General features: G+C 44.1%; 8 protein-coding genes across 8 annotated transcripts in view; 6 read left to right on the forward strand and 2 right to left on the reverse strand.

Annotated features, from left to right (window-relative positions):
• SERLADRAFT_404644 (uncharacterized protein) overlaps nt 1-440 on the forward strand; it is a gene marked incomplete at both ends in the record, with an annotated part of 3,595 nt that extends 3,155 nt beyond the window's left edge. The window contains one exon of the mRNA XM_007312325.1: nt 109-440. Coding sequence (XP_007312387.1) covers nt 109-440 — 332 coding nt within the window. The remainder of the gene's footprint in view (nt 1-108) is intronic.
• A 3,734-nt stretch (nt 441-4,174) lies between these two features.
• Nucleotides 4,175-4,462, forward strand: SERLADRAFT_343198 (uncharacterized protein; the record flags this gene model as incomplete). Its single annotated transcript, XM_007312326.1, is given in 2 exon segments — nt 4,175-4,344; nt 4,360-4,462. Coding segments are annotated over 2 exon segments (273 nt in total), but the record flags the coding sequence as incomplete, so codon positions are not given.
• Nucleotides 4,463-10,855: 6,393 nt separating this feature from the next.
• On the forward strand, nt 10,856-11,623 carry SERLADRAFT_432077 (uncharacterized protein; the record flags this gene model as incomplete). The annotated part of the gene is made up of 1 exon (XM_007312327.1): nt 10,856-11,623. The coding sequence occupies one exon, from the start codon at nt 10,856-10,858 to the stop codon at nt 11,621-11,623; it is 768 nt and encodes a 255-aa protein (XP_007312389.1).
• Nucleotides 11,624-12,963: 1,340 nt separating this feature from the next.
• Nucleotides 12,964-14,059, forward strand: SERLADRAFT_454821 (uncharacterized protein; the record flags this gene model as incomplete). Its single annotated transcript, XM_007312328.1, has 1 exon — nt 12,964-14,059. A coding segment is annotated over one exon (1,071 nt), but the record flags the coding sequence as incomplete, so codon positions are not given.
• A 636-nt stretch (nt 14,060-14,695) lies between these two features.
• Nucleotides 14,696-15,084, forward strand: SERLADRAFT_364501 (uncharacterized protein; the record flags this gene model as incomplete). The annotated part of the gene is made up of 3 exons (XM_007312329.1): nt 14,696-14,740; nt 14,809-14,903; nt 15,000-15,084. 3 exons carry the CDS (start codon nt 14,696-14,698, stop codon nt 15,082-15,084), a joined length of 225 nt encoding a protein of 74 aa, XP_007312391.1.
• Nucleotides 15,085-21,181: 6,097 nt separating this feature from the next.
• Nucleotides 21,182-24,459, reverse strand: SERLADRAFT_364502 (uncharacterized protein; the record flags this gene model as incomplete). The annotated part of the gene is made up of 5 exons (XM_007312330.1): nt 21,182-21,834; nt 21,945-22,048; nt 22,104-22,302; nt 22,440-22,516; nt 24,155-24,459. 5 exons carry the CDS (start codon nt 24,457-24,459, stop codon nt 21,182-21,184), a joined length of 1,338 nt encoding a protein of 445 aa, XP_007312392.1.
• A 114-nt stretch (nt 24,460-24,573) lies between these two features.
• SERLADRAFT_404647 (uncharacterized protein) lies at nt 24,574-25,773 on the reverse strand (the record flags this gene model as incomplete). The annotated part of the gene is made up of 3 exons (XM_007312331.1): nt 24,574-24,686; nt 24,723-25,113; nt 25,159-25,773. 3 exons carry the CDS (start codon nt 25,771-25,773, stop codon nt 24,574-24,576), a joined length of 1,119 nt encoding a protein of 372 aa, XP_007312393.1.
• Nucleotides 25,774-26,611: 838 nt separating this feature from the next.
• On the forward strand, nt 26,612-26,942 carry SERLADRAFT_432081 (uncharacterized protein; the record flags this gene model as incomplete). The annotated part of the gene is made up of 2 exons (XM_007312332.1): nt 26,612-26,662; nt 26,721-26,942. 2 exons carry the CDS (start codon nt 26,612-26,614, stop codon nt 26,940-26,942), a joined length of 273 nt encoding a protein of 90 aa, XP_007312394.1.
• Between the last annotated feature and the right edge of the window lie 624 nt (nt 26,943-27,566).

The raw sequence follows: 27,566 nt of genomic DNA on the forward strand, positions 1-27,566 counted from the left end.
AACTATGACTTGATCCTCGGGACTCCTTTTCTGTGGCTGCATCTTGTTATGGTGGGGTTTACCTCCTCCCACATTGTCCTTGGAAGTGATGTGGTTCTCCCTTTATAGGGAAAAATGTGTTCCCAGCTCAAGCTGCATGGACCTGTCTGACGGAGGATGATATTGACCAGGGTTTAGCAGAACTTCGTGAGGATGCTTGCCCCCTATGCACTAAAGCTAGTGAGACTGGCTTACCTCCTTTACAGGATATCAGTCGTTCGATTCCACTCAAAGATGAGAACAAAGTCTACCCTTGGCAACCGTCCAGATGCCCAGAGCCCCTGCAGGCTCAATGGTCCGAAAAGCGGGAAGCATATCTTGCCACAGGGAGATGGAACGTGACAAGTGCAGGCAACACAGTACCAATGCTCTTGATTCCAAAACCTGGCTCTGGAAAATAAATTACGGACAGTCATTGATTTACGGGAACAAAATAAGAATACTCGTAAGCTGTTTTCTCCACTGCCCAGTATGGAAGGAATCCTACACCGTGTGGCTAACAAGAAATACTGTTCTATCATAGACGGACAGGGTGCTTACAAGCAAATCAGGATTATTCCTCAACATGTGGACCGCTCCACGGTGACCACACCTGACGGAAATATGGTCAGTTTAGTCATTCAAATTGGTGATTGTAATGCTCTGCAACTTACCAGGCTCTCATGAACCACCTGTTCGGAAAATATATTGGAGTGGTCATGGATGTCTATCTTGACGACATTGTAGTCTATTCACACTCTTTGGACGAACATGTTTGACACATCAAATTGATCCTGAGCATCCTAGACGAGCAAAAGCTGTATCTTAGCGAAAGTAAGCTCCACTCCCTTTGTAATGAGATGAAAATCCTTGGCTGGATTGTTGACAATGCGGGCATTAGGATGGACCCAGATAAGGTGACCAGCGTGATGAATTGGAAAACCCCTACCAATAGAGACCTGTTACAGGGATTCCTTGGTTCAGTTGGTTACTTGGCAGATCATATATACAAAGTCAGAATACCAATGGGAGTCTTGTCTGCTGTTTCAGGTGATGCGGTGCCTTTCAAGTGGACTTTCACGGAACAACAAGCTTTTGAAACTATTAAGTGTTATGTAGTGGCCTGTCAAAAGCACTGTTGTGTCCCCTTGGTTTACACGGAGGCCAGCCCAACTATCTGGATGATGACGGACGGATGCTTGAAGGGCGTCCCCGGGGTAGTAGCACAGGGTGCAGACTGGCGGACTGCTAGTATTGCGGCCTTTTACTCCACAAAGTTGAATGCTGCCCAGCAGAAATACCTCGTACATGAGGTAGAACTCCTCGCAGGCGTTGAGACAATGCTCCGACATTGCGATATTCTACAGGGCGCCCAATTTGTGTGGCTAACCGATCACAAGGGCTTGATTCATTTTATAGGCCAGAAAAATCTGTCAGGGCGGCAAGCGCGTTGGATGGAGAAAATTGGTGAATTTAACTATGAAGTCCGGTACTTACCTGGTGTGGACAATGTTCTGCCAGATGCCTTGTCCCGCCTGTATTCATTTCATGCGCCAGGGACTGTATGGTCCAGAAGTGAATGTGTTCAGTACAATGTGGATGACAGTGTCCTGCCTAGCTTACCTTTGCACTTAATCAATGCTCCGGTTCTGGTAGGGTTGGAGGCTTTGGCCTCGGTGCCTCAAACCTGGGCTCGGGCCCGTGCAGAAGCAGCTCTGCAGACTGAACGGCCTGATGTGCCCGCCATTGTGACACTGCCAGCTCAGTCAGTTCATTGTTACGATACACAATTTTTGGACCTTTAATTTTCATTCTCCTCTTTAACTTTATACTGTAGTTTTCACACCCTGTGCCATGCGGCATTTTCCTTTTTGTTCAAACTCCTCTTTCTTGCGCTGCACTGCCTTCCTTCTTATTTTAGCTACAAGTATCTCATACAGTGGAGCTGGTCACACGGGCTGTGCCCACGACATCATCAGCCACTGCCTTCATCAACTGTATAGTATATATGTACAAACAAACCTGTAGTAGTATATATACCCCAATAGATCAAGGAGACTCCTCAGCGAGTCCTCCTGTTGTATCCTCACAACTAACTTGTTGAAGCCTAAAGGGTAACCACTCCCTCATCATCATCTCTATAGCTTGTCTGAGTTGTGCGCCAGAGTAACAAACTCTTGGTTGTTACATTAGGACTCGCTCTTTCTACTCTCTTGCACATTGTGCAAACCCGGACCCCAGGGTTAAGGGGATAGTATTATTGTTTGGGAATATCCCGCATAGCAGATAGGTGCGCTCCTAGCAACAGCCTTGTGGTGGAGAAGAGACAATAATTTTGATGCACGGCCCCCAGTGTTAAGGGGAGTACTTAGCTCAGCAGTTGGTGTGGAACCACTGTTGATTAAAATTTACATATAAATCTTTCTCTTTCTCTTTCCTCTGACCAGGCCGGGCACTTGCCTCCACCAGTCTGGAGAAGGGTTGACAGCTTAACAAGCGGACCACCCCCTGACAACTGTTCGGACCAGGGTTTATTATGTTTACCTTTTATATACATTTTCAAATACTATAGTGTGGGTAGTCGGAGATTGAGATCCAATACTCAGCTGGGAAGAGGTAGATCCGCAGATAGCAAGCGGGGACCCCCAGTTACCTTTTTTACATTACCAAAGAGAACAAGTCGACATGTCATCGCAAACTCCTGATGTCAATGCTCTGTTGCGTGCACAGATCTTGGCGTTAACTATGCAACTCGCCGAGCCCCAGGCAAACCCCCCTGCAGTAACCCCCTCCGTCGAGAAAAAGTTCAATAAGAAAGTTGAAGTCATTGCTGATCCTGGCGCCTTCGAAGGAGACAGAGCGAGATTTGCCGAATGGTGGATTAAGCTCCAGATTTGGATCAAGGCAAACTGGGAGGTGTTTGCTGATAATTTGGAGGTAGCAACGGCAGTGCTATCTTGACTAAAAGGATCTGTGGCGGGTCAATATGCCCAATTTAGAATGCAGGAGTGCTACACCGCAGGAGTGTGGCCTGTCTGGAACAATCTCAAAGTTGAGATCAAAAAATATTTTAAACCGCAAGCTGAGCGTGACTGGGCTCGCCAAATAATCTGTTCCTTCAAACAGGGAAACATGAGGACGGATGACTATGTTACCCGGTTCCTGGCCCTCTCCATCCAAGGAGGGCTTGGAAATGAACATGCAGTAGAACTGCTGGAACACAATTTGAACCCCCGCATTGCGTAACAAATCTATCTGCAGGATACCAGAAACGGGAACTTGGCCCTGGCAGCTGAGGAAGTATGATGAGTCGGTAGAGCCATGGAGCTCTATGCTATGCATCAAGGTGGCGGGTCCACCACCAAAAATAACTTTTTCCAGAGGAGCCCTGGGTCATCAAACCAAAAACACAATCACTCTCATGGGTTCAAGCCGTTCAGGCTGCAACCAGGGCAGGGAGCCCCTATAGATATTGGCACGGTCCAGGGAGGACAGATGCACAGATTCAAGGGCAGCTGCTACAATTGCGGTCAAGAGGGACGCATTTCCCGAGACTGTAGAAATGGGGCGCAGGCCACCCAACAAAAAAATAATAAAGGGCGCACAATTGGCTCAATGCTCTGGCCGGCCATTCGTACGACAAAATCCAAGCCTTCTTCTACGACCAACAGGTCGCTCAAATGAAGACTCAGGGAAAAGAGTTCGAAGCTTAGTTCACTTGGGTGCCTTTGCTCCTATGAACAATGAAGTAAACCACAACAAGGTAGCCCCTGCTCCGGGGTGTTGCACGAGCAATAAAGGAAAGACGGGGGTGGCTCCCCAATTTGTAAATAAATTTCTAAATTTGTTATCAGAAGTATGTACTTGTATAAAGCACTGTGATTGTAAGATTTATGATACTACCGCTGCACCAGTATCTCCCTTGGAGCATGGCCCCGGCGAGACAAACACTAGGGTGCTTGATTCTGGTAAAAATAAAAATAAAAACATAAGCAATATTAAAGAAGAAAAACATGTTTCTCTCAATTCATCTTCCTCTTTGGAGCCACCCTTCCCCAAAATCCCAAGGTGTGTGTTGATGCACACATATTTATTCCAAAAGGAGATCTGTTTAGACATTGGCGTGGAAAACCTTGCCCGAGGCATAGTACACCCAACCAGCGCACTGCTTGATTCAGGCGCTAACGGCATCTTCATAGATCAGGTCTGGGCGGAGCCAATTGGACTCCCCCTTACAAAATTAGATGTATCTATTCCCGTCTATAACATTGATGGTACGCTTAACGTGGGTGGCTGCATTACGCACAAATGTTCTTTTGTTGTTGAGTACTAAGGACACAGAGAACGAGTCATCGCCGAAGCTACCCAACTAGGGAAGATTAATTTAATCTCAGGCTGGACCTGGCTATTTAAACACAATCCCAAGATCAACTGGCAGACAGGGGTTGTCACATTGTCACGTTGTCCTCAGGAGTGTAAAAACTTGGGTAAACCGAGTCGCGTCTGTCAAACTGAGCATCTTGAAAAGATAAATGCTGGTCACATTTATGAGCTCAGATCTCTAGAAAAGATTGACAATGACAATGACAAGGTAAAACCTGAGAAAGAGATTAAGAGGCTGGTACCTCCCAAGTATCATGACTTCTGGAAAGTCTTTTCAAAACATAAGTCAGAGTGCTTCCCAGAGGCTAAGCCTTGGGACCATGCTATAGATTTATAGGACACCTTCAAACCGAGAAAAGGACACATGATACCACTTTCTGCTCCAGAAAGAGATGAGGTGTCAAGTTTCATAGATGAACAGCTTAGGAAGGGTTATATCAGACCTTCCAAAAGCCCTATGATGTCCCCGGTGTTCTTCATTCCTAAAAAGAATGGTAAGAAGTGTATGATTATGGACTATTGTTACTTGAATGAGTACACGGTTAAGAATGCTTATCCGCTGCCTTTGATCAGTCAGCTAGTAGACAAATTGGCTGGTGCCAAGATCTTGACAAAGATGGATCTTAGATGGGGGTACAATAATGTTAGTTTTGGTGATTCTGCACCTAGTTGTGCTATCTATTTTCCCTTCTTTCTAAATCACTTTCCTCCTTATTCTTTTTTGCTCTATTGTTCAGTATTCACTGAGCATTCTATAATTTTGCCTTTGTGGCTGATTTGTTTACCTTTCTTTACAAAACTTCGGACTAGTATTGCAGAGTCCAGTATTCCTATTCTTTAGTTACTCATACTGGACTCTAGTTCTGTCCCTGTTAGCTGTCAGCAAGTGGCTAGACACTTCCCAGAAGTTCTCAATTGAACAAATAACGTACAAATCAAAGAAGAAGATGCTTGGAAGGCCGTGTTCACGTGCCACCGAGGATCATTTGAGCCCCTTGTCATGTTCTTTGGGTTGACCTATTCACCGGTGACCTTCCAGAGCATGATGAACAAGATCTTTGCGGATATGGAGAACTGTATTGTCATTTACATTGACGATTTATTAATATTCACGAAGTCGGATAATGAGGCTGAGCATGACAGGATCATGCAAGAAGTCCTTCGACGCTTACAGGAACGAGACCTATTTGTCAAACCCGAAAAATGTAATTTTAAATTAAAGGAAGTAGACTTCCTTGGTATGATAATAGGCCAGAATAGAATCAGGATGGACCTTCCTTGGCTTAGGCAACTTCTACCGAAGATTTGTTGAAAACTTGGCAAAAATAACGAGACCGTTGAACGATCTCACTAAAAAGGACATTGTTTGGCATTGGGGCGCCAAAGAACAAGAAGGTTTTGATAAGCTTAAACAGGCATTTACAACAGCGCCCATATTAACATTTCCAAAATTAGACAAAGAGTTCCGGCTAGAAACCTACTCTTCTGATTTTGCTACTGGGGCTGTTTTGTCAATTAAATGCCCTGACAATCTTTGGAGGCCTTGTGCCTATTTATCACATAGTTTGTTGCCTACAGAGCGCAACTATCAAATCTATGATAAGGAGATGCTGGCCATCATTAGAGCTCTAGAGCACTGGCGGCACTACTTAGAAGGTGCTAGGCACCAATTTGAAATTTGGACCGATCATAAGAATCTGGAGTATTCTATGACGGCCCGAGATTTGAACCGGAGACAGGCCCGCTATGATGTATACTTGTCTAGGTTTGATTATAAATTAATTCATAAACCTAGAACTTTGATGGGGAAAGCGGACACTTTGTCCAGAAGAGAGGATCATGCCAACAGCATAGAAGATAACAACAAAGGTGTCACCCTGATAGACCAATCAAGGGTTGCCAATGTTAGAATCGGGCAGGATTCTGATCTTCTGGAAGTCTCCAAGAAAGACATCTCCTCAAAAGAGAAAGTGTGTCTTGATGGCAATGAGAACTATTTATGGAAAGACGGGCTCTTCCATTTTAAAGACAAAATCTATGTGCCTGAGTCCGCAAGGATCAAGGCAATAGATAGACATCACGACACTCCAGTGGCTGGGCACCCTGGGTGGCAACAAACAATGGAGTTGATCTCCAAAAACTACATGTGGCCTGGCATGGTCAAAGACGTACAGGAATATGTAAAATCCTGTCTGAGATGTGCCATGGCAAAGAATTCTCATCAACCGCCGGCCGGTAAACTTTTGCCGAATCCGATACCAGCTGGTCCCTGGCAGGATATATCGGTTGATTTCACGACGGATCTGCCCGAGTCAAATGGGTATGATTCAGTAATGGTGGTAGTGGATCGCTTCTCCAAAGAAGTAGTATTCATACCTACCAATAAAACCATTACCGCCGCTGGTACGGCATATTTATTTAAAGATTTTGTATGGTCTATCCATGGGTTACCAGAAACGGTTATCTCCGACAGAGGACCTCAATTCGCTAGCGAATTTATGAAAGAATTATGCCGGATGCTAGGCATCAAACCTAAATTATCAATGGTGTTCCATCCGCAGACTGATGGACAAATGGAGAGACTCAACCAGGAGTTGAAACAATATCTCCGTATATTTATTAATGACAGACAGACAGATTGGGCCAAGTGGCTAAAGATAGCCCAGTTCTCATATAATATTAAACAGTCGTTGGCTACAGGAAAGGCACCATTCGAGGTTACTAGATTGTACCTCCCCAGAATGGGTGTAGAACCTGGCAAGAGCAAAAACGAGGCTGCTGGGAACTTGGCAAAAGACATGTCCATCTTAGATGAAACGCGCAAGGCGCTATTCAAAGCTGCAGAGCAGATGAAAGACAGGGCAGAGTGTAGACGCTCTAAGGCCCCTGACTACAAGGTCAGCGACCTGGTCTGGTTAGATACCAACCACTTAAAATTGAAAGATCGGCAGTCTAGAAAACTGACCGAAAAGTGGATTGGTCCTTACCGGATTAAGGAAGTCAAACCCAATGCAGTGGAGCTGGAACTCCCAAAATGAATGATGGTAGTACCCACGGTCAATATTAGCCATGTGAAACCCTACAAAGGACTGCTGCACGGACAGCGTAGGCCGGCCCGGACTGGTTGTAGTCACCCAGGAAGGTGAAGAAGAGGTTGAGGTCGAACAAGTGGTGGATGCATGCTTGAAGCATGGAAAATTAGAGTTTCTAGTCCTATGGAAGGGCTATGGAGACGAGGACAGAATGTGGGAACCAGAAGCCCATCTGGACAATTCCCGCGATGCTGTTTGCAAATTTTATTCTAAGAATCCCTCGGCTCCTAGGAATCTTAGAGGCATGGATTTGAACCTTTTTAATTCCCTTTTTCGACCTATGCCCGAAAATTTAACAACTACCTCCAGTATTTGGTCGAGCCTGGATGTTGAGCCTTAGGAGGGGGGTAGTGTTACGATACACAATTTTTGGACCTTTAATTTTCATTCTCCTCTTTAACTTTACACTGTAGTTTTCACACCCTGTGCCATGCGGCACTTTCCTTTTTGCTCAAACTCCTCTTTCTTGCGCTGCGCTGCCTTCCTTCTTATTTTAGCCACAAGTATCTCACACAGTGGAGCTGGTCACATGGGCCGTGCCCACAACATCATCAGCCACTGCCTCTATCAACTATACAGTACATATGTACAAACAAACCTGTAGTAGTATATATACCCCAATAGATCAAGGAGACTCCTCAGCGAGTCCTCCTGTTGTATCCTCACAACTAACTTGTTGAAGCCTAAAGGGTAACCACTCCCTCATCATTCTCTCTATAGCTTGTCTGAGTTGTACGCCAGAGTAACAAACTCTTTGTTGTTACATCTATATTGGAAGCGCAAATCAAGCAAACCCGTAATGCTAACCAGAAACATTAGATTAGTCTGTTCGTCAAGGGTGAATTAGCTTACATTTTGACAAAGAACATCTCATTTCCGAAGGGCCTAGCTCGCAAATTGATCCCTAAGTTTATAGGGCCATATCGCCTACTTCGGGACTTTAAGAATAATTCGTTTGAAGTGGACTTGCCGCCGAGCATGAAGCAACAGGGCATCCACCCGGTCTTCCACTCTTCTTTAATGAGAGTACATGTGATGATTGCTTGTTCCCTGGACGGCTGGACTCACAACTGGGTGAACATAATGCTAGCGAAGGCCAATGGGCCACTGATAAAATCACTCACCACAAAGGGAGTCGGGAGAATGTGGTCTTCAAGGTATTGTGGAAAGCTGGAAACATCACTTGGATGCCCTTTGAGATGATAGAATCATTTGGGGTGCTGGAAGAATATCTTAATGCAGTTGGCGTTGAAAATATCGGCCAACTTACCGATTCTGCCGATAACCAAGGTCCCCCAGATGATCCCCAAATTACGCTAAGCACGGTGCATATGGGCCTCGCTAGCGATCTTGAACATAAAAACTTACAACTCTTGCCTCCTCTTCGCTCAAGATCACCGCTCAAGCTCCCACTGTCTTTATTCACCGTCACCCACTACCCAGAAATGTTGCTTCCTGAACTTGAGTACCTGCACCACCTGAAGAACAGGCACTTTTTGTTAATTGACCCCAATGATCCTAAACAAGAACTTACTGTCCACTCATGACAAATCCGCTCCTTTGTCACCTATAACTTAATTCTTTGATCATCCCGGTCTCGTACTCATGGCCAATCCCCTCAGGGTTATGACACCTTCGCGGTGATCTTCAATCATGACCCGTTGGCCTCGGGACAATTCGCCACCCTTGGCGCAGATGGAATGGTCCATACTTCGGGCCCCTCCATAACTGCCAATAGTATCATTGGCAAGGAGCCGGAAGAGGGCAGCCCCCTTTTATCACAAGGTAGTGGCCTAGTTAATAACGAGGACAGGCACACTATGGATTATGTAGTGCTTAATGAGCTGAGGAGGTTGAAGAAACACAGCGAGAAGAGGACCCAGTCTATCACTGGAAGGATTAGGAAAAGGACGGAGATGGAAGAGTATTAGACAAATGTACCCACCAAACAGAGACACCTCAACCACTCACGAATCAAAAGCGGTGTGACTCGAGCTACGGAGGTGGAACGAGCCACCTACCACCCTGACTCACTCGACAACTCACCCCTCCTCCATCAACCGATGACCATTGACCCCCAGTGAAATCTGTTGTTGTCTGTCGCTGGTACCTCCTCTACCCACCCATCAAACCAGCTCCATCAGGATCTCGACAATGATGACTCAGATTTATTCCCAAGTGCTGAGAGCATGATGGGATTGCCAGAACCTAAGGGGAAGGGCAAGCAGTGTCAGTGAGGTTGTAGAACTTGAGAACAAGTCCTGGTGGGGGGAATGTAGCCTCTCGGACATCACCGCAAAATTTACCATCTTTTGTTTGACCATTTTCTCGTTCTTCGCCATGCGTTGAATACCCCACTCCTTCGAGCCACTTGTCACACCATTTGTTTACCTATGTTTGTTCTAGTGAAGTTTTTGTAGTATAAGGGACCTGTGTGTTGAAGGAAGGGAGACACGTTGAAATACAGAGACTTTACAACAGTGAACACTCTGTGTAAAACGTTCCCACAACCTTTGGGGTAAAAGCCACACTTTTGCCACACTTCATCATTATATCCATTTCTCCAGATGCTTTGAGGCCCCAATCAGCTCAGTAAGTATCTGGCATTGTAGGGGCCTACCTATTGACGTTTCCTAGAAAGATATTGCAATATTCACAGCACGAGATCTATCCAAATATGGCCATCTTTCCCTCAAAATTCACACTTCTAGAGTTCAAGAGCGTAGTGCCAGGTCTGTCGTTGTTGCTACAGATAAGCTATTCACTGAATTCTTTCACAGTTATATTCTCTATACTCTATTCTACATCTGACAATTTTCTAGCTACCTGTACAGTGATTGTTGAGCCTCTGGAGGCCCAAGTGCATATCTCTTACCGGTTGCATCCAGTGTCCAACAATAGTACATTGACTAAATTAAATATTCTGACTGCTCTTCAATAACAATGAAATTTTCATGAAAATTCAATGTTTTGATTAGTATTTAGGTGAAGTTGCTCAACATTCTTTCTTTCATGTAATCAAAATGCTGATGCGAAATTTAATGTTTTATTTGTAATTTTCCATATGTGAGGTGTAACCACTAGCACGGTTTTTCTGTCTTGCAGACTGTTCTAGTTTATGATGATGATTGAGGTGCTCAACCAAATGATTACCACCTGTTTTCAGGACTACAGTGGACGAGTAAACTAGGTATATACAACTGCTAGAATGTAGTTTTTTCTTGTTGCAATCAAAGGATAAACAAGTGTTGTTTGTACTTTGGCCTGCCCCTCAGCAGTTTGATTTGCAATCAACTAGTAGCCGGCGCCAATTCCATCCAAAATACACGCGAGACTTACGTTTCCAGAGCCAAGAAAACGCAATGGTTGGCACAAAACCTTTGCCAGATGACCTCAACGCTATTCTCTCACATATGCAAGGAAAACAAATAGTCCAACGCAAGATTGCCCGCAAGTCTTCCAAGAATACAATAAGGTCTTTATGGTCTCGAAAATCTACAAAGAAGTCCCCAGAGTCTGGTCCTATTGTCACGGCCAAGTCTACCTGCATGGATGACTCTCAACAAATCGTTGATCCGGAAGACAGTCTGAACGGCCAGCCAGAGTTGTCTGACACCCTCCATTCCATTCTGTCTCGCTCAATCATTCCAGATCCTTTGGGCGAACTCCCTGCTTGGTTCAAGAAGGAGTCTGACATGGCTGCCGCCAATATGTCCACCTACAGAATCAAATATCCCCTTCATAATCCTCTAGGCCCTAGATGGTACAAAAATCACCACCTTATTCCTCCTGCTCAGCTCAATCCTGGAAATCGGCCACCTTCCTTTTTCTCTCCTTCTTTTCCTCCCATGGCCTCAGCCATTTCTCATGACCCCTCAGAAGAGACGACGCGAGTTCCTGATCCAAGTAAAACTCCGTCTGGATCTCCTCTCCCAACCCCCAGTTCTTCCCAAGTACGTATACCGGACATTGAAAGAATATCTCGCAGTCGCAAGACTTCCCAGGACAACGTCGATATGCTTGATGTTTCAGATCCCTGGGGTACTCACTGGCACCACCAGTCACCATACGATGCAGGCTCCAATACAAGCCCGATCTCAGTAGATACTTCAGAGGCAAGCGCTCTATAACCTGTTTCTGTCAGTCACCTCTCAGACTCATATCTGCAGGGTATTACCAAGTGTCGTTCCCGTCTATCTAGTATGACTACCACGCAGAGTCGTCGAAAAACCGTCACCCCTTCCCCTTTGTCACAATCTACCTCTGCTCTCCACCTGCAAGCTTCTGATACAGTTCATGTTTCACGTAAACTCAGCAAACGTCGTAAACCTGTGTTAGGTGGGCTCTTTGGCGGATACACGCAACGTCTTGATGTCAATACACCACTTCATGCTCCAGCACCCATCACACAGGTTGATCCCCCTTTGCGAACGTCCCAACAATCGATGCTGCCCGATGGGTTACAGAGCGGTAGCGCAGTGTCGAAGCGCCATTCTGCTTTACCATATTCAACGCTGCTCCTCCCAAATGCTTCCACATCAGCTCTATCGCGCAGTTCTTCTATGAATAAGCAGGAGAGGCGTGAAAGTGTTTTGGGACGACTGGCGAGGAAATTCAGCGTCCTGAAGAAATCTTCTCAAGGTTCGTACATGGATACAAGGGATATAATCGAAGATGAATTGGACCATGTAGATGCTTCTAGGATGCCCCAAAGTGATAATCGTGACTCGACCATCTTCCAGTGGCAGGCTTCGTCAGAGAAGCTAATTACAGAGAAGAAGCCCATGGACTCCGTGAGACGCGTTCCGCCTCCTCGTGTAGCTTCAGACATGGTACATCTTGAGGCTGGTGTTCACGAATTGGAGACGAGTCATGTCTTTTATGATCCCAGGTCGTCCATCTCGTTCGAGGCACCTTATTCTATCGGTAAATTGACCATTGCGAATCCTGATGCACCCAGCTCTGTTGGTACAACTTCAGTTAAATCGCTCGCATCTTTACCACCAGAACACCAGGTTAACTGTGTACTTGGGTCAACAGAACCACCAAGTGATCATGTCCTTGGCTCTGAGCAGCCTATCTCAGAACCTGCCGTCGCGGGAACGGATAGATTGTCATTCAAATCAAAGATACAGTCTTCTACATTCGTTAAGGCTGGACTTGGTCCAGCCATTGACCAGCAACCAATCACCACAACATTGCATCCCGGTCCGGTTACGCAACAGGCACCGGTGTTATCTCTCAAGCCTGCGACTCCCTCCAAGCAAAGTGAGGGAGGCAAAGTATTTCTGGCCCAGCAATTGTCATCTGGGATGGTTGCAGCATTCTCCCCCTTGGCGGATGACTCCCCTTTGTCTAAAGCCTCTGTGCTAGCGAACCCGCCCACACCATATCATTCTCCCGGGGCAGGTGCTGACTTGCCGTCAACAACGGTAGATAAGCCTCCTGCTAATTGGCCCGATGAGAGGTTGCCTGCTCGTGATACCTCTCCGACTATGCATGCGGGAAGCGAACGTGACCCTCGAATAGCAAAGTCGAGTTCTCTCGCTAGTAGAAAGACGGAGACCTTTAAACTCGTGCGGACACCGTCTGACCATATTTCAGCTTTAGGTGATACTATCATAAATAACGGTGAACAATGGGCTGTCGTCAATTCTGTGCAGGCTCCCCGTCGAAGTAAAACCAACAAAGTAGAAAAGGGAGAGAGGATCTCCAAAAAAGCAAGTGATCGCGAAAGTGGCAGGAAAGAACGTAAGCGGCTAGGCACATTCGCTGCTGATAGTCCTGCAGACTACCAGCGTAGAACATTCAGTCAAGCTCAAAAAACACCTGTGAATGGGGACCATGTCGAATATTCGTCAGCGGAATTTCCTTCGATCAGACCTTCTCGTGCTCGTAGCCTTGATGTGCCGCCCCGCCCTGGTATTGCTCAACCTGTCATGTCTTCATATCACGGAGACACGACAAACCGCAATAAGGGCAATGACACACAGCGTGAAGGGAGTCGACAACGGTCTGCACACAGTGGTAGCAGATATCAACTTACTTTCCCTATTCCAAATGTTGTATCTCATGTTGAACATTTTCCTTCTACGTCAGCTCGGCCCACATCCGAATTATCTGCTGCAGATATCAACGCTCTCAGGGCCCGTGAAATTTGGGAAATGGACCGCTTATGGAAGGGGCGCACTATGTATCATGGTGCGCCTGAGGTCAGTGTGATAAACACGCCCCCTAGCACGAGGGATTCCAGACACTTTCTACCCTACAGCGAATCGGCCAGAGATAACATATCCACGCGCAGCGTGGGTCATGGCTCTAGTCACACGTCTTACGTGGTGCAAACGCCTTTTCAAGCCCATCCTATCCCTGCGACCGTCTTTTATGCCAACATGCCTTCTGTGCCGCCTCCGATGATTATTGTACCTCCGTGCGGACAGCCTGCACGGCCTTCGTCTTCACTTCATGACTACTCCGCAACTTACAAATCTTTACCAGATTCTTTCACCTTCCCTTCCAAAGAATCGTTGATAGAGCACATGTCCTCTCGGCCTTCCAATCCTCTGCCTTCCCCTCCTCAGGAGTCTACATACCAGCCTGCTGCATTACCATCTCTCACAGACCCAAATAGCAGTGGGTCTGCAGTCGAGTATTGGACGGCAAAGTATACTAGCGTGACCACCGCACATTGACCTATCCTATGCACCGATACATACCCGGACTACGTAGATGACTATTCATACACGGTTTTCTTCTGGTTTTTGGGACTGCACTAGTGCCTTTCTTTCAATCATCGACTTGACTTGTTTGACCCGTCCAAGCCTGAAAATAATTTACCACCAAACCTGGCCAGACTGATCGTACCAATGTCTAAATTATTGTCACAAATATTGCACTGCAGCACCTGGACGGCAACCCCGGTGGCTGCCGAACAGGCCCTAAGTTACCGGCCGGGGAGATGACGGTGAAATCTAGTCTGGTCCGAAGTAAGGACCTTTGGCAGGAACCCCCGCTTCGGTAGTAATAGAGAAGGCACCATGAGCGGCACATTCGGCTTGAACTCGGCATTTTGTGGCTAGTCACACCAGGAAAAAGCACATAAAGGTTTCAGCTGAAACAGCTACTGTAGAGAACAAATGTTATGTATTTGATCCCTACTATTGTATCACAACTACGACAATTATGTAGCACCTTGAACCTATATGACTCTGAATATCCCATTTCTTCTTGCCCACATTTTGGTTCAGGTGTGTCTGCAATTTGTAGCGGCGTTTTAATTGGAGTGGCTGACAGTTTCACTATCTCAATGGCTCAGCATCTGTTTGAGATGGAAGAAAAATATGAAACTAGTGTTGTTTGTGACCTGAGAGCTTCACTATCAACTCTACCGGTTCACACGGAGGCTAAGTGGTGAGTTACGCTGGCTGAAACAATAGCTAGCCTTTACTGTGATGCTAGGCTATATTCAATCGGAGCGGTTGAATTTAAAATTGAGGTGCAAAAGAGCTCAATATTCGTGTTATTGGCTCCGAAGGGGGGGTTCACGCCAAATGGTCTTACTTTGGTGCAGACCTTATTTACAAGATATTGACTTATCATATATTGAATTAGGTAAGCAAGGGAGACTAGGTGAAATCGGGCATGGGGGCATGGGGGCATACAGTCGAAATAGAACCCGCAATGTCGAGAATTTCTTTAGTCTCGAACCCAGAGCTAGCACTCCGCGCGCTAGCGTCTGGGGACATTTGATATGGGCCGAGTGCATTGAGTCATGCTCAATTAGCCGAGCACTTGTAATGTAGTGTAAAAATAGATTTATTATCTTATCTTCTACCATGACCGACATGATGGACTGTGAGATTAATACTACTGTGACTGGCGGGCATTTCGACGACGAAGACAACCCCTTCACACCTTTGGCACGCAGTAGTGTACATACATTGTCTAATTCTACTGACACAGACTGCAACAGTGATTCCAAGGACCCTCCCCACCTGCCAATTCAGGTGCAACACATGGCATACCTCAAGAGCAAATTCCACAGCAGTCCTGTCCTCAAAATTCAAGCAATTCTAAACTACATATCTTCTCTTGGCCTCAACCTCTCTTCATTTCTCAATTATCTAAGCTGAGGAGACCACGAGTGTACTACAGACCCCAAGATTTGCTACGAACGGACAAACCTCATGGTCAGCAAAAAATTACCCGAGATATTGAAATGTTGGTCCAAGCCACCGCACACACATGGCACACAACGCACGGGCAAGTGGAGCAAAGGCAGTCCTGGAGGAGTGTTAATTTGGTTAAGTAGGAGAGGTGCTTGATGACAAGTTGCAGAGGATTCAGGACCTTGCAAAATGCCCTCTTGAAGATGTCTTTGAGGAGGGGGCCTTACCAGCCTCTTCATTGAAGACCTCGTCCTCAAGCTTCAAAGCCCTGGTCTTTGATGGCACACCCGTGCTATGGAAACTACTACAGCGTCTAACAAGGACCAAGGCCCAGGAAAAACGCAACACAAAGCAGAGCACTGACCTGGTAAGTATCAAAACTTTCTCTTACTCCTGTCAACTCATGATATACAGGTCATTATTTTGATAATTTTCCAAATTATGTTTTCTTGTTCACACCACCACAACCAATGGGCAAAACTTCTTACCACATTTCTTCGCTCAAAAGGCATAGCCGCCTAAAGCCTTGACCTCCTTTGCACTCTGTGTGTCATCATGAGCCACTGGTGGACAACCCATGCATTCAGTGCCATTTTCGCCAACCAGATGGGGAAAGTACGGAAGCAAATCAAGCAAATGCCATTCATCATATCCCACCAATCTCAACATCCCCTTCCGAGTATATTTGCAGCGAGTTGACAACCACAGTCAATTTGATAGTGGTACAGCTACAACAGTGTATTTCCTGCCCAATGCCCCGCCCATCAAGCCACTTTGCAACCATACTTTACAAGAGCACCAAGCCAATGGACACAAGACGCCTCTCACGTTAAAGCAAATACAACAACTTGAGCGCCAGGCTGCTCCCTCTTGCCATCAGCGTGATCTAGTGCAAGTGCTATCTTTCACAGGTGCCTGAGTTTGGATTCACAATGTACAAGGAACAATCTTCCTCTGTCTTTACGCCGCCAAAACCCGTTCATATGCTTCCCTCTGGGGAAGCATATATCACAGAACAGTATATGCTCGGCACAGTTCACATTGAAGAAGCCAGCTACAAAGGCAACAACAAACTACTGACCGAGTGGTTCAAGAAACTTGGCCTCAACTCCCAACATGAACAACAGATGACCAGACTCAATTGTGTTATACCTTGGGTTGGTGACCAGCTCGCTGTTGAATGGCTCCGTGCTGAAGACCACAATTCATTTGATCGCATGGATTGAATGATCCCCATCTTTGGATGGTTCCATCTACAGATGGTGTTCACAAACTCAATCCACAAACAATACCTAGGTACTAGTGCAGGGTGTGGACTCATGCACACTTTTATGCTGCTCGAGAGGAAACAACTTAGCTATGTACAGACCAAAGGACCCTTCCATCAAAACCTTCACGAGGCCATTTGCCACGTTGCCAAAGCACATTTCCGCACATGTTGGCAATGTTAACAAGCTCACAGATCTTCGTACAAAATCCCCCGCCCAATTACAAAATATGGCCAAAATCATTCTTACAAAGATGTCCTCCAGTGACTTGCTGGAAGACATGCTGCTGGAATCAACTGAAAAGCAAGACCCCGACAAGCTATCCTTTGGAATTGCGATGTGTTGTGATACCTCGGTGTGACGGACACCATTCAAAACAGCAATGTTGGCATTATGCAAGACTCCCTGCCTCATTTATTATACCGGTTTGCTGGAGGCGGTAATTCTAAGTATACTATTGAAGTCCTGGAGCTCCTACAGTGCATCTATCATGAGTGGCCGCCTAAAGTATGGTACATATTTACATTTGTGACTTTTCACTGGGCACCATGATGATGGTGTAATGGCAACAAACATTTAAGACTCAGAACAACTCAGCTGGCAGGATTCAATCAAATTTCAGGAAAATAGTCACACAAGGAATTATGTCACATGTAACATGTTCATCATTGGACTGCAGCTTTGATTCACAATCAAAGCTGCAGTTCAAGGATGAAAACAGTCTGGAAGATAATTAGAAATAATTTCAAAAAAATCCTGTGGACAAGGGTTGAATATAAGGAAGATATGAGTTTGAAATGTTTCATAATAAATGCTTAGGATCAATGATAATGCAATTTAGAGTGGATCCTTGGATAATTTTATAAATATTATCTACAAAATATTCTCTTTATGTTGCGTGCCTTGAGCATGATTATTTTGTAAGTATTTTTCATATAATATATGAGACAGTAGTACAATTATTTTACTAAAAATTCCAGACTCAAAGCTGTGAGGACAGGCAAATGATATTAGGGATTATATTTTAAAATTTTACTTCATATTTTTCTTAGATATAATTGGTATATTTTTACAAATAAATCACTGTAAGATCACACTGCAAGTCTAGCTATTATAAGTCGATCCCCACAGTGACAGTAGCAAGGTAGGGAATGTCCTTCATCAAAGCAGCAATATTGGAAGTCTTGGGAGACATAATCAAGCCCATTATCAGGTAAGTGCTGAGGATACTGAAGTACAGCTGGTGGGCCAATATCTCCCCCTGGACCTGGTGCAGGGACATTCTCATTCAGGCCCAATGGCATGGATAGTGAAGGTGGAGTAGGGGGTGGAGGTGGGATATTGTCAGAAGACCTTTTCAAGCCAGGGAAGTAGCGCTCATCAAAATCAGCTCTGTCAGAGATAATGGTGCACTTGGTGGTAGGATTGTAGAATTTCCATCCCTTAAAACCCTCAGGGTAACCAATAAACACACATTTCTCCATATGAGAGCCAAAGACACCTCTCTTGTCCTTTTGCACATGCACATAGGCAGTGCAGCCCCAAACGCAAAGGTGAGACATGTCAGGCTTGCGTCCATACCACAACTCAAAGGGAGTGGCATGGGCCACTGCATCAGTGTGACACCTGTTCCAGATCTCTCTGTATCAGTTTCTTGACATCAGCATGATGGTGGTGAGCCAATCTGCAATGCCAGAGTGTCAAATCAAGTGGTATAGTCACAGTAAAATATCCCAATTCAACGCAAGCTGCAGTAGATCCATCAAGGAATGCTGCATTGTTGTCATTGATAGCTGCAGTAAATAATACAGTGTTGTCATGCATAAAGGACATGCAATGAGACAAAATGGTGACGTTGAAACCACTTTGATGAGTTAAATACAAGACTGAGAGGAGATTATTTCGAAGATCTGGTACATGGAGCACTCTAGAGAATTCCACAGCCCTTGCCACTTTGCCATTGATCACAGGATTAAACACCACAGTACCAAACCAGCTTGGCACACAATATGGGGTATAGTGGTGCACCCAATGACGATAAGGTGTTACGATAACACAATTTTCGGACCTTCTCTTTACTTTTATTCTCCGCTTTAACCTTGTACTTTAGCTTTCACACATGGTGCCACGCGGCACTTCCCCTTTTTGTCCAAACTCCTCTTTCTCGCGCCGCGTTGCCTTTCTTCTTATTATAGAGACAACTCTCTCACACAGTGGAGCTGGCCATGCAGGCTAGGCCCCATAACATCATCAGCCACTGTCGCTATCAACTGTATAGTACATATGTACAAATAACCCTGTAGTAGTATATATACCCCAATAGATCCAGGAGACTCCTCAGCGAGTCCTCCTGTTGTTAACCAACAAACTCTCTGCAGCCTAAAGGCGTAACCACTCCCTCATCATCTTCCTTATAGTGTGTTTCTGTGTGCGCCAGAGTAACTAACTCTTGGTTATTACATAAGGTGTCATATGAAAAGTGGTGCCTGTGTCTGCATTCCAATCAATTTGAGCATCAAGTTGGAGAGGGCAGTGAGGATCAGAGGGATGAATGGAACAAAGACTTGCATTTCCAGCTGATTTAGTGACCACAGTAGTGGAATTGGCATTGTTGGGCAAAGATTTGGGTTGCTGAGAGGTATTCTGAGTGTTGCTGGAGCCTGCCTGAGCCTTGTTGCCATGCTTGTAGTGGTTCTGAGCACCTTCCACTGCCTGTTTGCGACCGATAATGTATCTGTGGCATTTATCCTGGGTATGACCAAGTAAACCACAGAAATCACACTGAACGCAAGTAGAGGTACTGGATTGGTTGCAATGATGGCAGTTACAATGGGTGCAGGTGCTATTGGCAGTGGTAGGTGAAGAATGCAAGGCAGAATTGACTTCAGCACAACGACACTCACTCCTTGTGTACATTTCCTTTGCTTAGTTGATTAGATGACTCTTTGACAAATCTGCAGACCCTACATATGTACTCCTGCCTCCTCATTCAAAGAATCCACTAGGATTTACTTTGTTCAATAAGGTGCTGGCAGCACTGGTTACACAACTTGATACAATAGTATTAACCTTACAAAGCCATGGATTGATGGATAAGGTTGAGCAGTGGGGGAAAGTTAAGCAATTAGAAGGGGGGGATACCATGGTTGCTGCAGCATTTGCAAAAGCACAGAGCAATAGAAGTGATTTCACATTTATATGGGTAAGTCATGTTCGTCCCACACTTTTAAAATTTACTTACCATTTTGAAACCCATTCAAGGTTGAAGGCCTAGTTGATAAATATGCGCATCAGCATGACAAATTGCCAAGTTACGAAATGAAAACATACTTTGGGAAGCAGCAGCATATTATTGTCATAGAACTTCCTGTCTCTGCCCCCCTCAAGCTCAATGAACCAACCTACTGTAGTCATTCTTGCTGCTATACAGCCCTGTAAACTAGAATGCCACAACTCGCCCAATAATGGTTATTATTCAAAACTAGGATCAATGATTGTCCTAAACATAATTTGCATCCAGTGTGTTGTTGGAAGGATCCCAGTTGATAATAAATGAGCTCCGATTGACTGTAGTGGTGGCCTTGCTCAGGCAATTTACAGTATTATGGACCAGACCAATGATGTATTATGATATCATTATAATATAATAATATGATTTGTAAAGACTAGGGTATTTCTCAAATCACTCAAAAAAAACTAGCTTTTGAGTTCAGCTTGTGTCCTGGTTCACAGTGGTGAAAATCACTTGGTTCAAAGGTCATAATGAAGGCAGGATATTCCATACTAATCTATCAGCAACTTAACCTCAAATCATCAAGGATAGGTGATAATGACTAGTAAGCTGGTGATTCCGGAATCACCGCGTAATCACCTGTAATTCCGAATCACCAGTTTTCAACTGGTTTCTGATAGTCATTATTCACGCACTTATCCAGTGATAATGCCCTTTTGTGGGTTTCACAGTGGCTAAGCTTGGCTTGAATTCTTCGGTAAACTCTAGACTTGTGACCAGTTGTGTATGTAAGCTCAACTCATTAACAATTTTGTGAGCTTGCAAACGGACTGGGAAACATGGACATCACAACGGCAGGTCACAGTTGTTTACTGCCAAGCATGATAAGGGACTTAGCCAAAATTTGGTGAAATAATCTATGTTTGCTTGAGTGAATCTAGTTACACCTCAGGCCATGTATATAGCTTTTTATCCAACAATAATAAGTTCATTTTTGAAAAACAGATATTCTTTTGAGTATTACATTTCACAATCACTGGAACTGGTATTTGTGTCAATATCAATATCTATCTCATCTCCTTCTTTGCTTTCCTTGTACATGTTGACACCACCCATATCCTCTGTATCCATATTAAGTAAAATATCCTCTGGCCCTTCAAGTGTGAGTGTCTCTTCTCTCTCATCTTCCCTGGCTGAGTGCTCACAATCTCCCTCTTCCTCCTCTTCCTCCATATCTGTGTCCTCATCTCCTGCAATTCCTTCAGTAACCACTGTACTGGATTCTCCTGGTAAGTCATTCATAACTGGTGTCATTGTTGCTTCAGTATCCGCAACTGGTGCAGATATAGGCTGTGTGCTTCCAGGTCCTATGGCTGGCTGTAATTTCCAACGAGCCTGAAGTCTTTTAAAGACCTTATTGTACTCCTCAATTGGGTTGTTTGTTGCGTCTGTGAGTTGCTGAAGACCAATGGTTGTGACATCCAGCACTGGTAAATCACCCTCATCAAGCTGTCGTCCATGCGTAATAGAATATACTTCAGGGTCTATGAGACTTGACATGGGTACTAGGATGTCTCTTGTTAAGTCCAACGGCTCATGTGTTAGTCCTTGTTTTGTTCCAAGGAGTGAACTCATTGTTTCTGACAGATGCCGAAGGATGTTAACACATGGTGCTACCATTTTTAATCACTCCCATGATGCAGAGCTGCCATGGGCTCGGTAAAATTTATTTGCAAAAACCTTCTTTAGTTTACTGTTGTTCTGAGTTACACTGTAAAATCACATACCTTTATCCAACAGTTCATATGCTCTTGCATTAAGTCCACTTCAACAAAGCTATTCTGTTTCCCTGTTGGATTCACCAGCCAGTTACTGAGAACCAGTTTTCTGCCAAGCATCATAAGGTTAAACAAGTTTCCCATGAAGAAGTAATGCTATATACACTACGCTGTCTGGCCAAACACATGACAAGTTGTGTATTGGATACAGCATCTCATATGCATATTTTGAGCAGCCTGTGCCTCGGTAACTGAGGGCTATTATCACCCGACCTAAATCTCCATCCTTGACTGCGTCTGTCATCTCCCTTGAAATAATAACATCACAAAAAAAAAGCACAGCATTTTCAAATACCATATCACCTGCTTGTATGTTATTGCCCTGGGCATGTTCTTATTGCTCTTGCAAAACTGCAACCAGCTCATTATCAGTATACTTGTCCACAATTGTTCCTGCATGATCTTGAGCGTCTCCCATGGTGTGATGGCCTTGGAACAACCTTTGAGTGAGGTTACTGAACTGACCAAGAATAGGCAATATAGAACACATGCATATAAAGACACAAATACCAAATCCCTGCACATTTGGAATGGTGGAAAAGAGGTGAGTGTTATGAGACGGCGGTGGAGGCAACATCAGGAAAAACCCTTTTGCTATATAGCACTATATAGCCACTACCTATATATATAAATGAATTCATAGAAACTATAGTACTATCAGTGCAATCATAGCTCTTATAGCTCTTATAGCACAGTGAAAGGCAAAAATTTAACCAAGGGGAGAAGTATCTATAATTCCCTCAAACTCTGAATTAATCTAATAAACTTGTTCAATAATAGAAAGAGGCCAGAAGTGTTTGGAGTCAAGTATATTATTATAGGCAAGGTACTATAAGTGCTTTTATAGCCTATAGCAGCCTACATAGCTCCTATAGCTGTAAAGGTCATAGTTATAATATAGTTCAAGGTGCTTGAAAAGGCTAATAAATCATACAGTATTAATCAATTATGTAGTCTGTATTAGTGAAATAGTAGTTTGTATCTTTGATATATATAAAAATAAGAACAATGATTTATCCAAATATCAGGAGTGACAATGAGTAAAAAAATAATCTAAGTCCATGAAAGTTTAATATATAACACCTGTATAATATATTTATAAGCTCTCATGGTGTCGTGGATAAATGTGATGTGTGGCTATAGGTTGCTTAGTCACCCAAGAGCTGACTAGGAGGTTGAGAGTTCAAATTCTGTCTGTGTTAATTTTTTTTTATCAGCCACACAATAATTTCCAACATCTATAAGAGCATTTATAGAGCTATATGAGGCTCTATAGATGGCAGAGGTTCCATAACAGGTTTAACCACTATAAAAGCTTTATGAGTACTTATAGTGCTATAGAGCTCTATATAGCTACCCCCATTTTTCCTGATGGAGTGTTATGGAACCATAGAGATCCGGGATTTCTTGTGCCAGAATTTGGCTTACCCCAGTGCATAATAAGAAGGCCATGTTGTTAGTTTTGGTGATTCTGCACCTAGTTGTTGTGACAACAACTACAAGACACAGTCTTGGGGCACTGAAGTACAATGAAAACAACACTCAGAAGAAAAGGAAGAAGAGGGAGTGGTTACCCATTAAGATGTGATTGAGTTAGTTGTTGGTAGACAACAGGAGGATTTGCTGAGTCCTTCCCCATATAATGCTCCTGTATATATACTAAAATACATGAGGTACTGTACAGTTGTAAATAAAGTTTAAAGTCCGATGTTTAGCATGTGACTAGTTACATGGTGAGCCTAGACACTGGTCAGATGATGTGTCACATGACTGGTCATGTGACTATGAAAAGTCCGAAAATGTAAAGTAAAGTAAATGGTCACATGACTGGTCATGTGACTTGGAAAAAGTAAAAGTAAAAGTACAAAAAGTGAAGTGTAAGTAGGTGCTGGTATGTCAATTGTAACAGTTGTGCTATCTATTTTCCCTTCTTTCTAAAACACTTTCCTCTTTATTCCTTTTGCTCTATTGTTCATTATTCACTGAGCATTGTATAGCCTTTGTGGCTAATTTGTTTACCTTTGTTTACAAAACTTTGGACTAGTATTGCAGAGTCCAGTATTCCTATTCTTTAGTTACTCATACTGGACTCTAGTTCTGTCCCTGTTAGCTCTCAGCAAGTGGCTAGACACTTCCCAGAAGTTTTCATTTGAACACATGCATATCAGCCATTTTTGCATGGAATAGCCCTGGCATCCACATGCCCCAACCAATACTTGCAAAGCCTCCTTCTTGACCAGCTTGAATATTTGCAAGTGTCCATAAGTGTGCAATAGATAATTGGTCGCCTGCAAAGATCTTGACTTTGCTATTGTGAATGGGATCCTTTGCCTCAATCCTTTGTTCGGACATGATTGCCTCAACAACCTCACCATTGCCAACAATAGTGGATTCATCAATGTTCATCGCTGGAAGAGGGCAAAGTGATATTTTGTGCACCTCATTTTTATTATTGGTCATCGGCTGTGAGTCTTCAAGTTGTCAGCAAAACTGATAGAAGTGCTCACAACCATGAACCACAATTATGTGAAGGACACAATGGATTAGACACCATCGGAAATGTGTCCTTTCTGATTAGTTGAGAATGACATCTTTGAATGATAATGATCTTGCATTATTGAACAATTTTTCACAGTTGGTAAGTTTCATATCATCTTTTGAGGCACATGTTCCATTTTCCTGTGAATCTGAAGACATTCAGTGGACTCGTACACATGACATACATTGGTGTTTACCATTTCTGCCTACAGCTTGCTCTGCAACATACAACATCATATTTATGTTGCCATAGACTACAGCAAATAATCCAGTGGAGGCAACACTCCGTGCCACTTCACGCATTGAGTTGGATAGTGACTGCAATGTCCCTGGCTTCCATGATTTTACTGATAGATTTACATTCAGTAATTGATCTTGTCCAACTCCTTTCGCTTTGGCTATGCATGGTTTCTGTATAACACAGCTATAACTTTCAGAAATTCTGAGATGTGATGCCACAGAGATGGCCTGGCACTGTACTCCTGTAGCATAGAAATACAAGCCCATGACTTTTTTGAGAATGTTATTATCTTGGCTGTACTTGCCAAGCGCTTGTAACATCATAGATGATAGCACCTGTTGCAGATAAGTTTCATCACTTAGCAGTATCAAGTGGCTTACTACATCTTTTTTTGCTTGCTTGGTAGGTGTCACACCCCTCTTTTGTTTAGACGATGTTGTGAAAGCCTCAAACACATTAGAGGCTATTTTGGCACTCTGTCGTAGATGCAAATACATTGCTTTGAGATTGAAATTGAGGAAATAATCCCCATTGACATGCTTCTTATTGCTCTGCAGGTATCTGGTCTGCATAATGTGGTGAGCTTCTTTCTTGACTGCACTACATATGTAGTTGAATGCCCAGGTGCGTACTTCACTTTGGTTACTCCGGTTGTTTCTGTTTGAGCTCCAGAAATTCAGTATTTGAGTGGCTGCTCCTTTCACTCGAAAGAACCCATCCCACCAATAAGTGCCTTGACCTGAACTTGGATTAAAGATGTAGGCAATCAAGTCCCCTATTGTGAATCCAGCCCGTGTGAGTTTCTCCAAAATGTCTTTGGAAAACTCCCAACTGCTGAGCTTGGCATATATCTTGCTCTGCTCTTTTGGGAGCTGCCTCTCAATCTTGAGTCTCTGTGCAGCCAGTTTGGCTGCACATTTGCAGTGACTTTTTCCGTAGAGTTGCAACTCGCTCGGCCTTGGATCCTCTGACTGGGCTACTATATATTGGACCATCACTTGACAGAGTGGGCAAAAAGTTGGAGCAAGGGCAATTAGGGGTGCTCAGGTTGATGCAGTTATTATGTTAGTACAACAAATTCAAAATAGGAGGCTGAGGCTGATGTATGATAGGGTCCTGGTGTGAAGACTGAGGGGCATTGTATCAAAGAGGGTTAGATGGGATACAAAGAAAAGGCCCCTCAGCAAAGTCATTAATCAAATTGTCTGGAGATGATGGTGGCAGAGAATAAAGCCAAATAGAGGAGGCTTGAAGGTCAATGGGGCTTTCTGGAAATTGTGTAAGTAATGATGAAGACCAACTCCTAGGGAATCCAACAAAGCCTGTAGTAGGCATGCTGTTACGATGCAAAATTTTTGGACCTTTAAATTTCATTCTCCTCTTTAACTTTCTTCTGTAGTTTTCACACACTGTGCCATGAGGCACTTTTTTTTTGTTCAAACTCCACCTTCTCGTGCTGCACTGCCCTTTTTCTTATTTTAGCTACAAGTCTCTCACGCAGTGGAGCTGTTCACACGGGCTGTGCCCTCTGACAGCATCAGCCACTGCCTTCATCAACTGTATAGTACACATATACAAACAAACTGTAGTAGTATATATACCCCAATAGATCAAGGAGACTCCTCAGCGAGTCCTCCTGTTGTTTACCCACAACTAACTCTGTCCTATCTTAAGGGGTAACCACTCCTACTCACTTCACTACGGCTTGTTTGAGTTGTGCGCCAGAGTATACAAACTCTTTGTTGTTACACATGCTGGATGTGGTGAAAGTTGTGGTAGAGTTGAATGCTAGCCACAATAGCTAGTCACGTGAAGAAACAGCGGACTAAGACTATGTCAACAGAAGATGAACAAGCACCAGAAGCAAGTGCAAAGTACTCTTTGGTGAGCATACTAGTAGGCATGGCAAAATTGCCCAAGGCTAACAGATTTACCACCAAAGCCAATACCAAGGCTGACCGCATCTAATTCTCAACAGTTTACTGCAGAGAATCCCACACAACAAATGCCTGTGGAAGGAACATATAGAAAAGCCAAATACCAGGTCATTAACCCACAAACAACACCCTTGCTACTGCCACAGAATAGAAGGCTGACAGATGAAGAAATCGGAGATATATCAGCACTTGTGAAAGACCAGTTTGGATGGAAAGACAAACCTTGAGATTTTAAGGTAGAAGCAACAACGGCCCAGCTACAAGGAAAGGATGTCCTGGTTCATGCCGGAACAGGAGCTGGAAAAATGGCAATAGCAGCAGAGCTCCATGTACATGCCAGCAGCAAAGGGCGAGTTACTTTGATGGTATCACCATTACTAGCCTTACATGATAAACAGGTGAGCTTACATAATTCACTTGAATTTGAATATGCAAAACAATTTAATGCACGTACTTGTAGGTGGACACTTTCCAGAAGGAGTTCAAGTTGGAGTCAACCACAATCAACAGCGGCCATGGGGGTTGTAGGCCAGAGATTCTAGATTTTAGTTGTTGCTTTGCTTCAATATATCATAAGAGTAGTGCTGAAACTAGAGTGTGTTAGGATATTGTTGCAGGAAAATGGCAAGTGATTATGATATCACCTGAAATGTTGCTTGGTCGGCCATTCATTGAGCAAGTATTGCGGAATCATGAATTTGGCAAGTGAGTTATGTATGTCAGTGGTGATAGATGAGGCGCATGTGGTGTCACATTGGGGGTCAAGTTTCCACAAAAAATATGGTGAGCTAGGAAAAATACACTCTTTCCTACCATGTGGGTCTCCTATGGTTGCAATATCTGCAATGCTT

This window comes from Serpula lacrymans (genome assembly GCF_000218685.1).
Source record: "Serpula lacrymans var. lacrymans S7.9 unplaced genomic scaffold SERLAscaffold_1, whole genome shotgun sequence".
NCBI classification, from domain to species: domain Eukaryota; kingdom Fungi; phylum Basidiomycota; class Agaricomycetes; order Boletales; family Serpulaceae; genus Serpula; species Serpula lacrymans.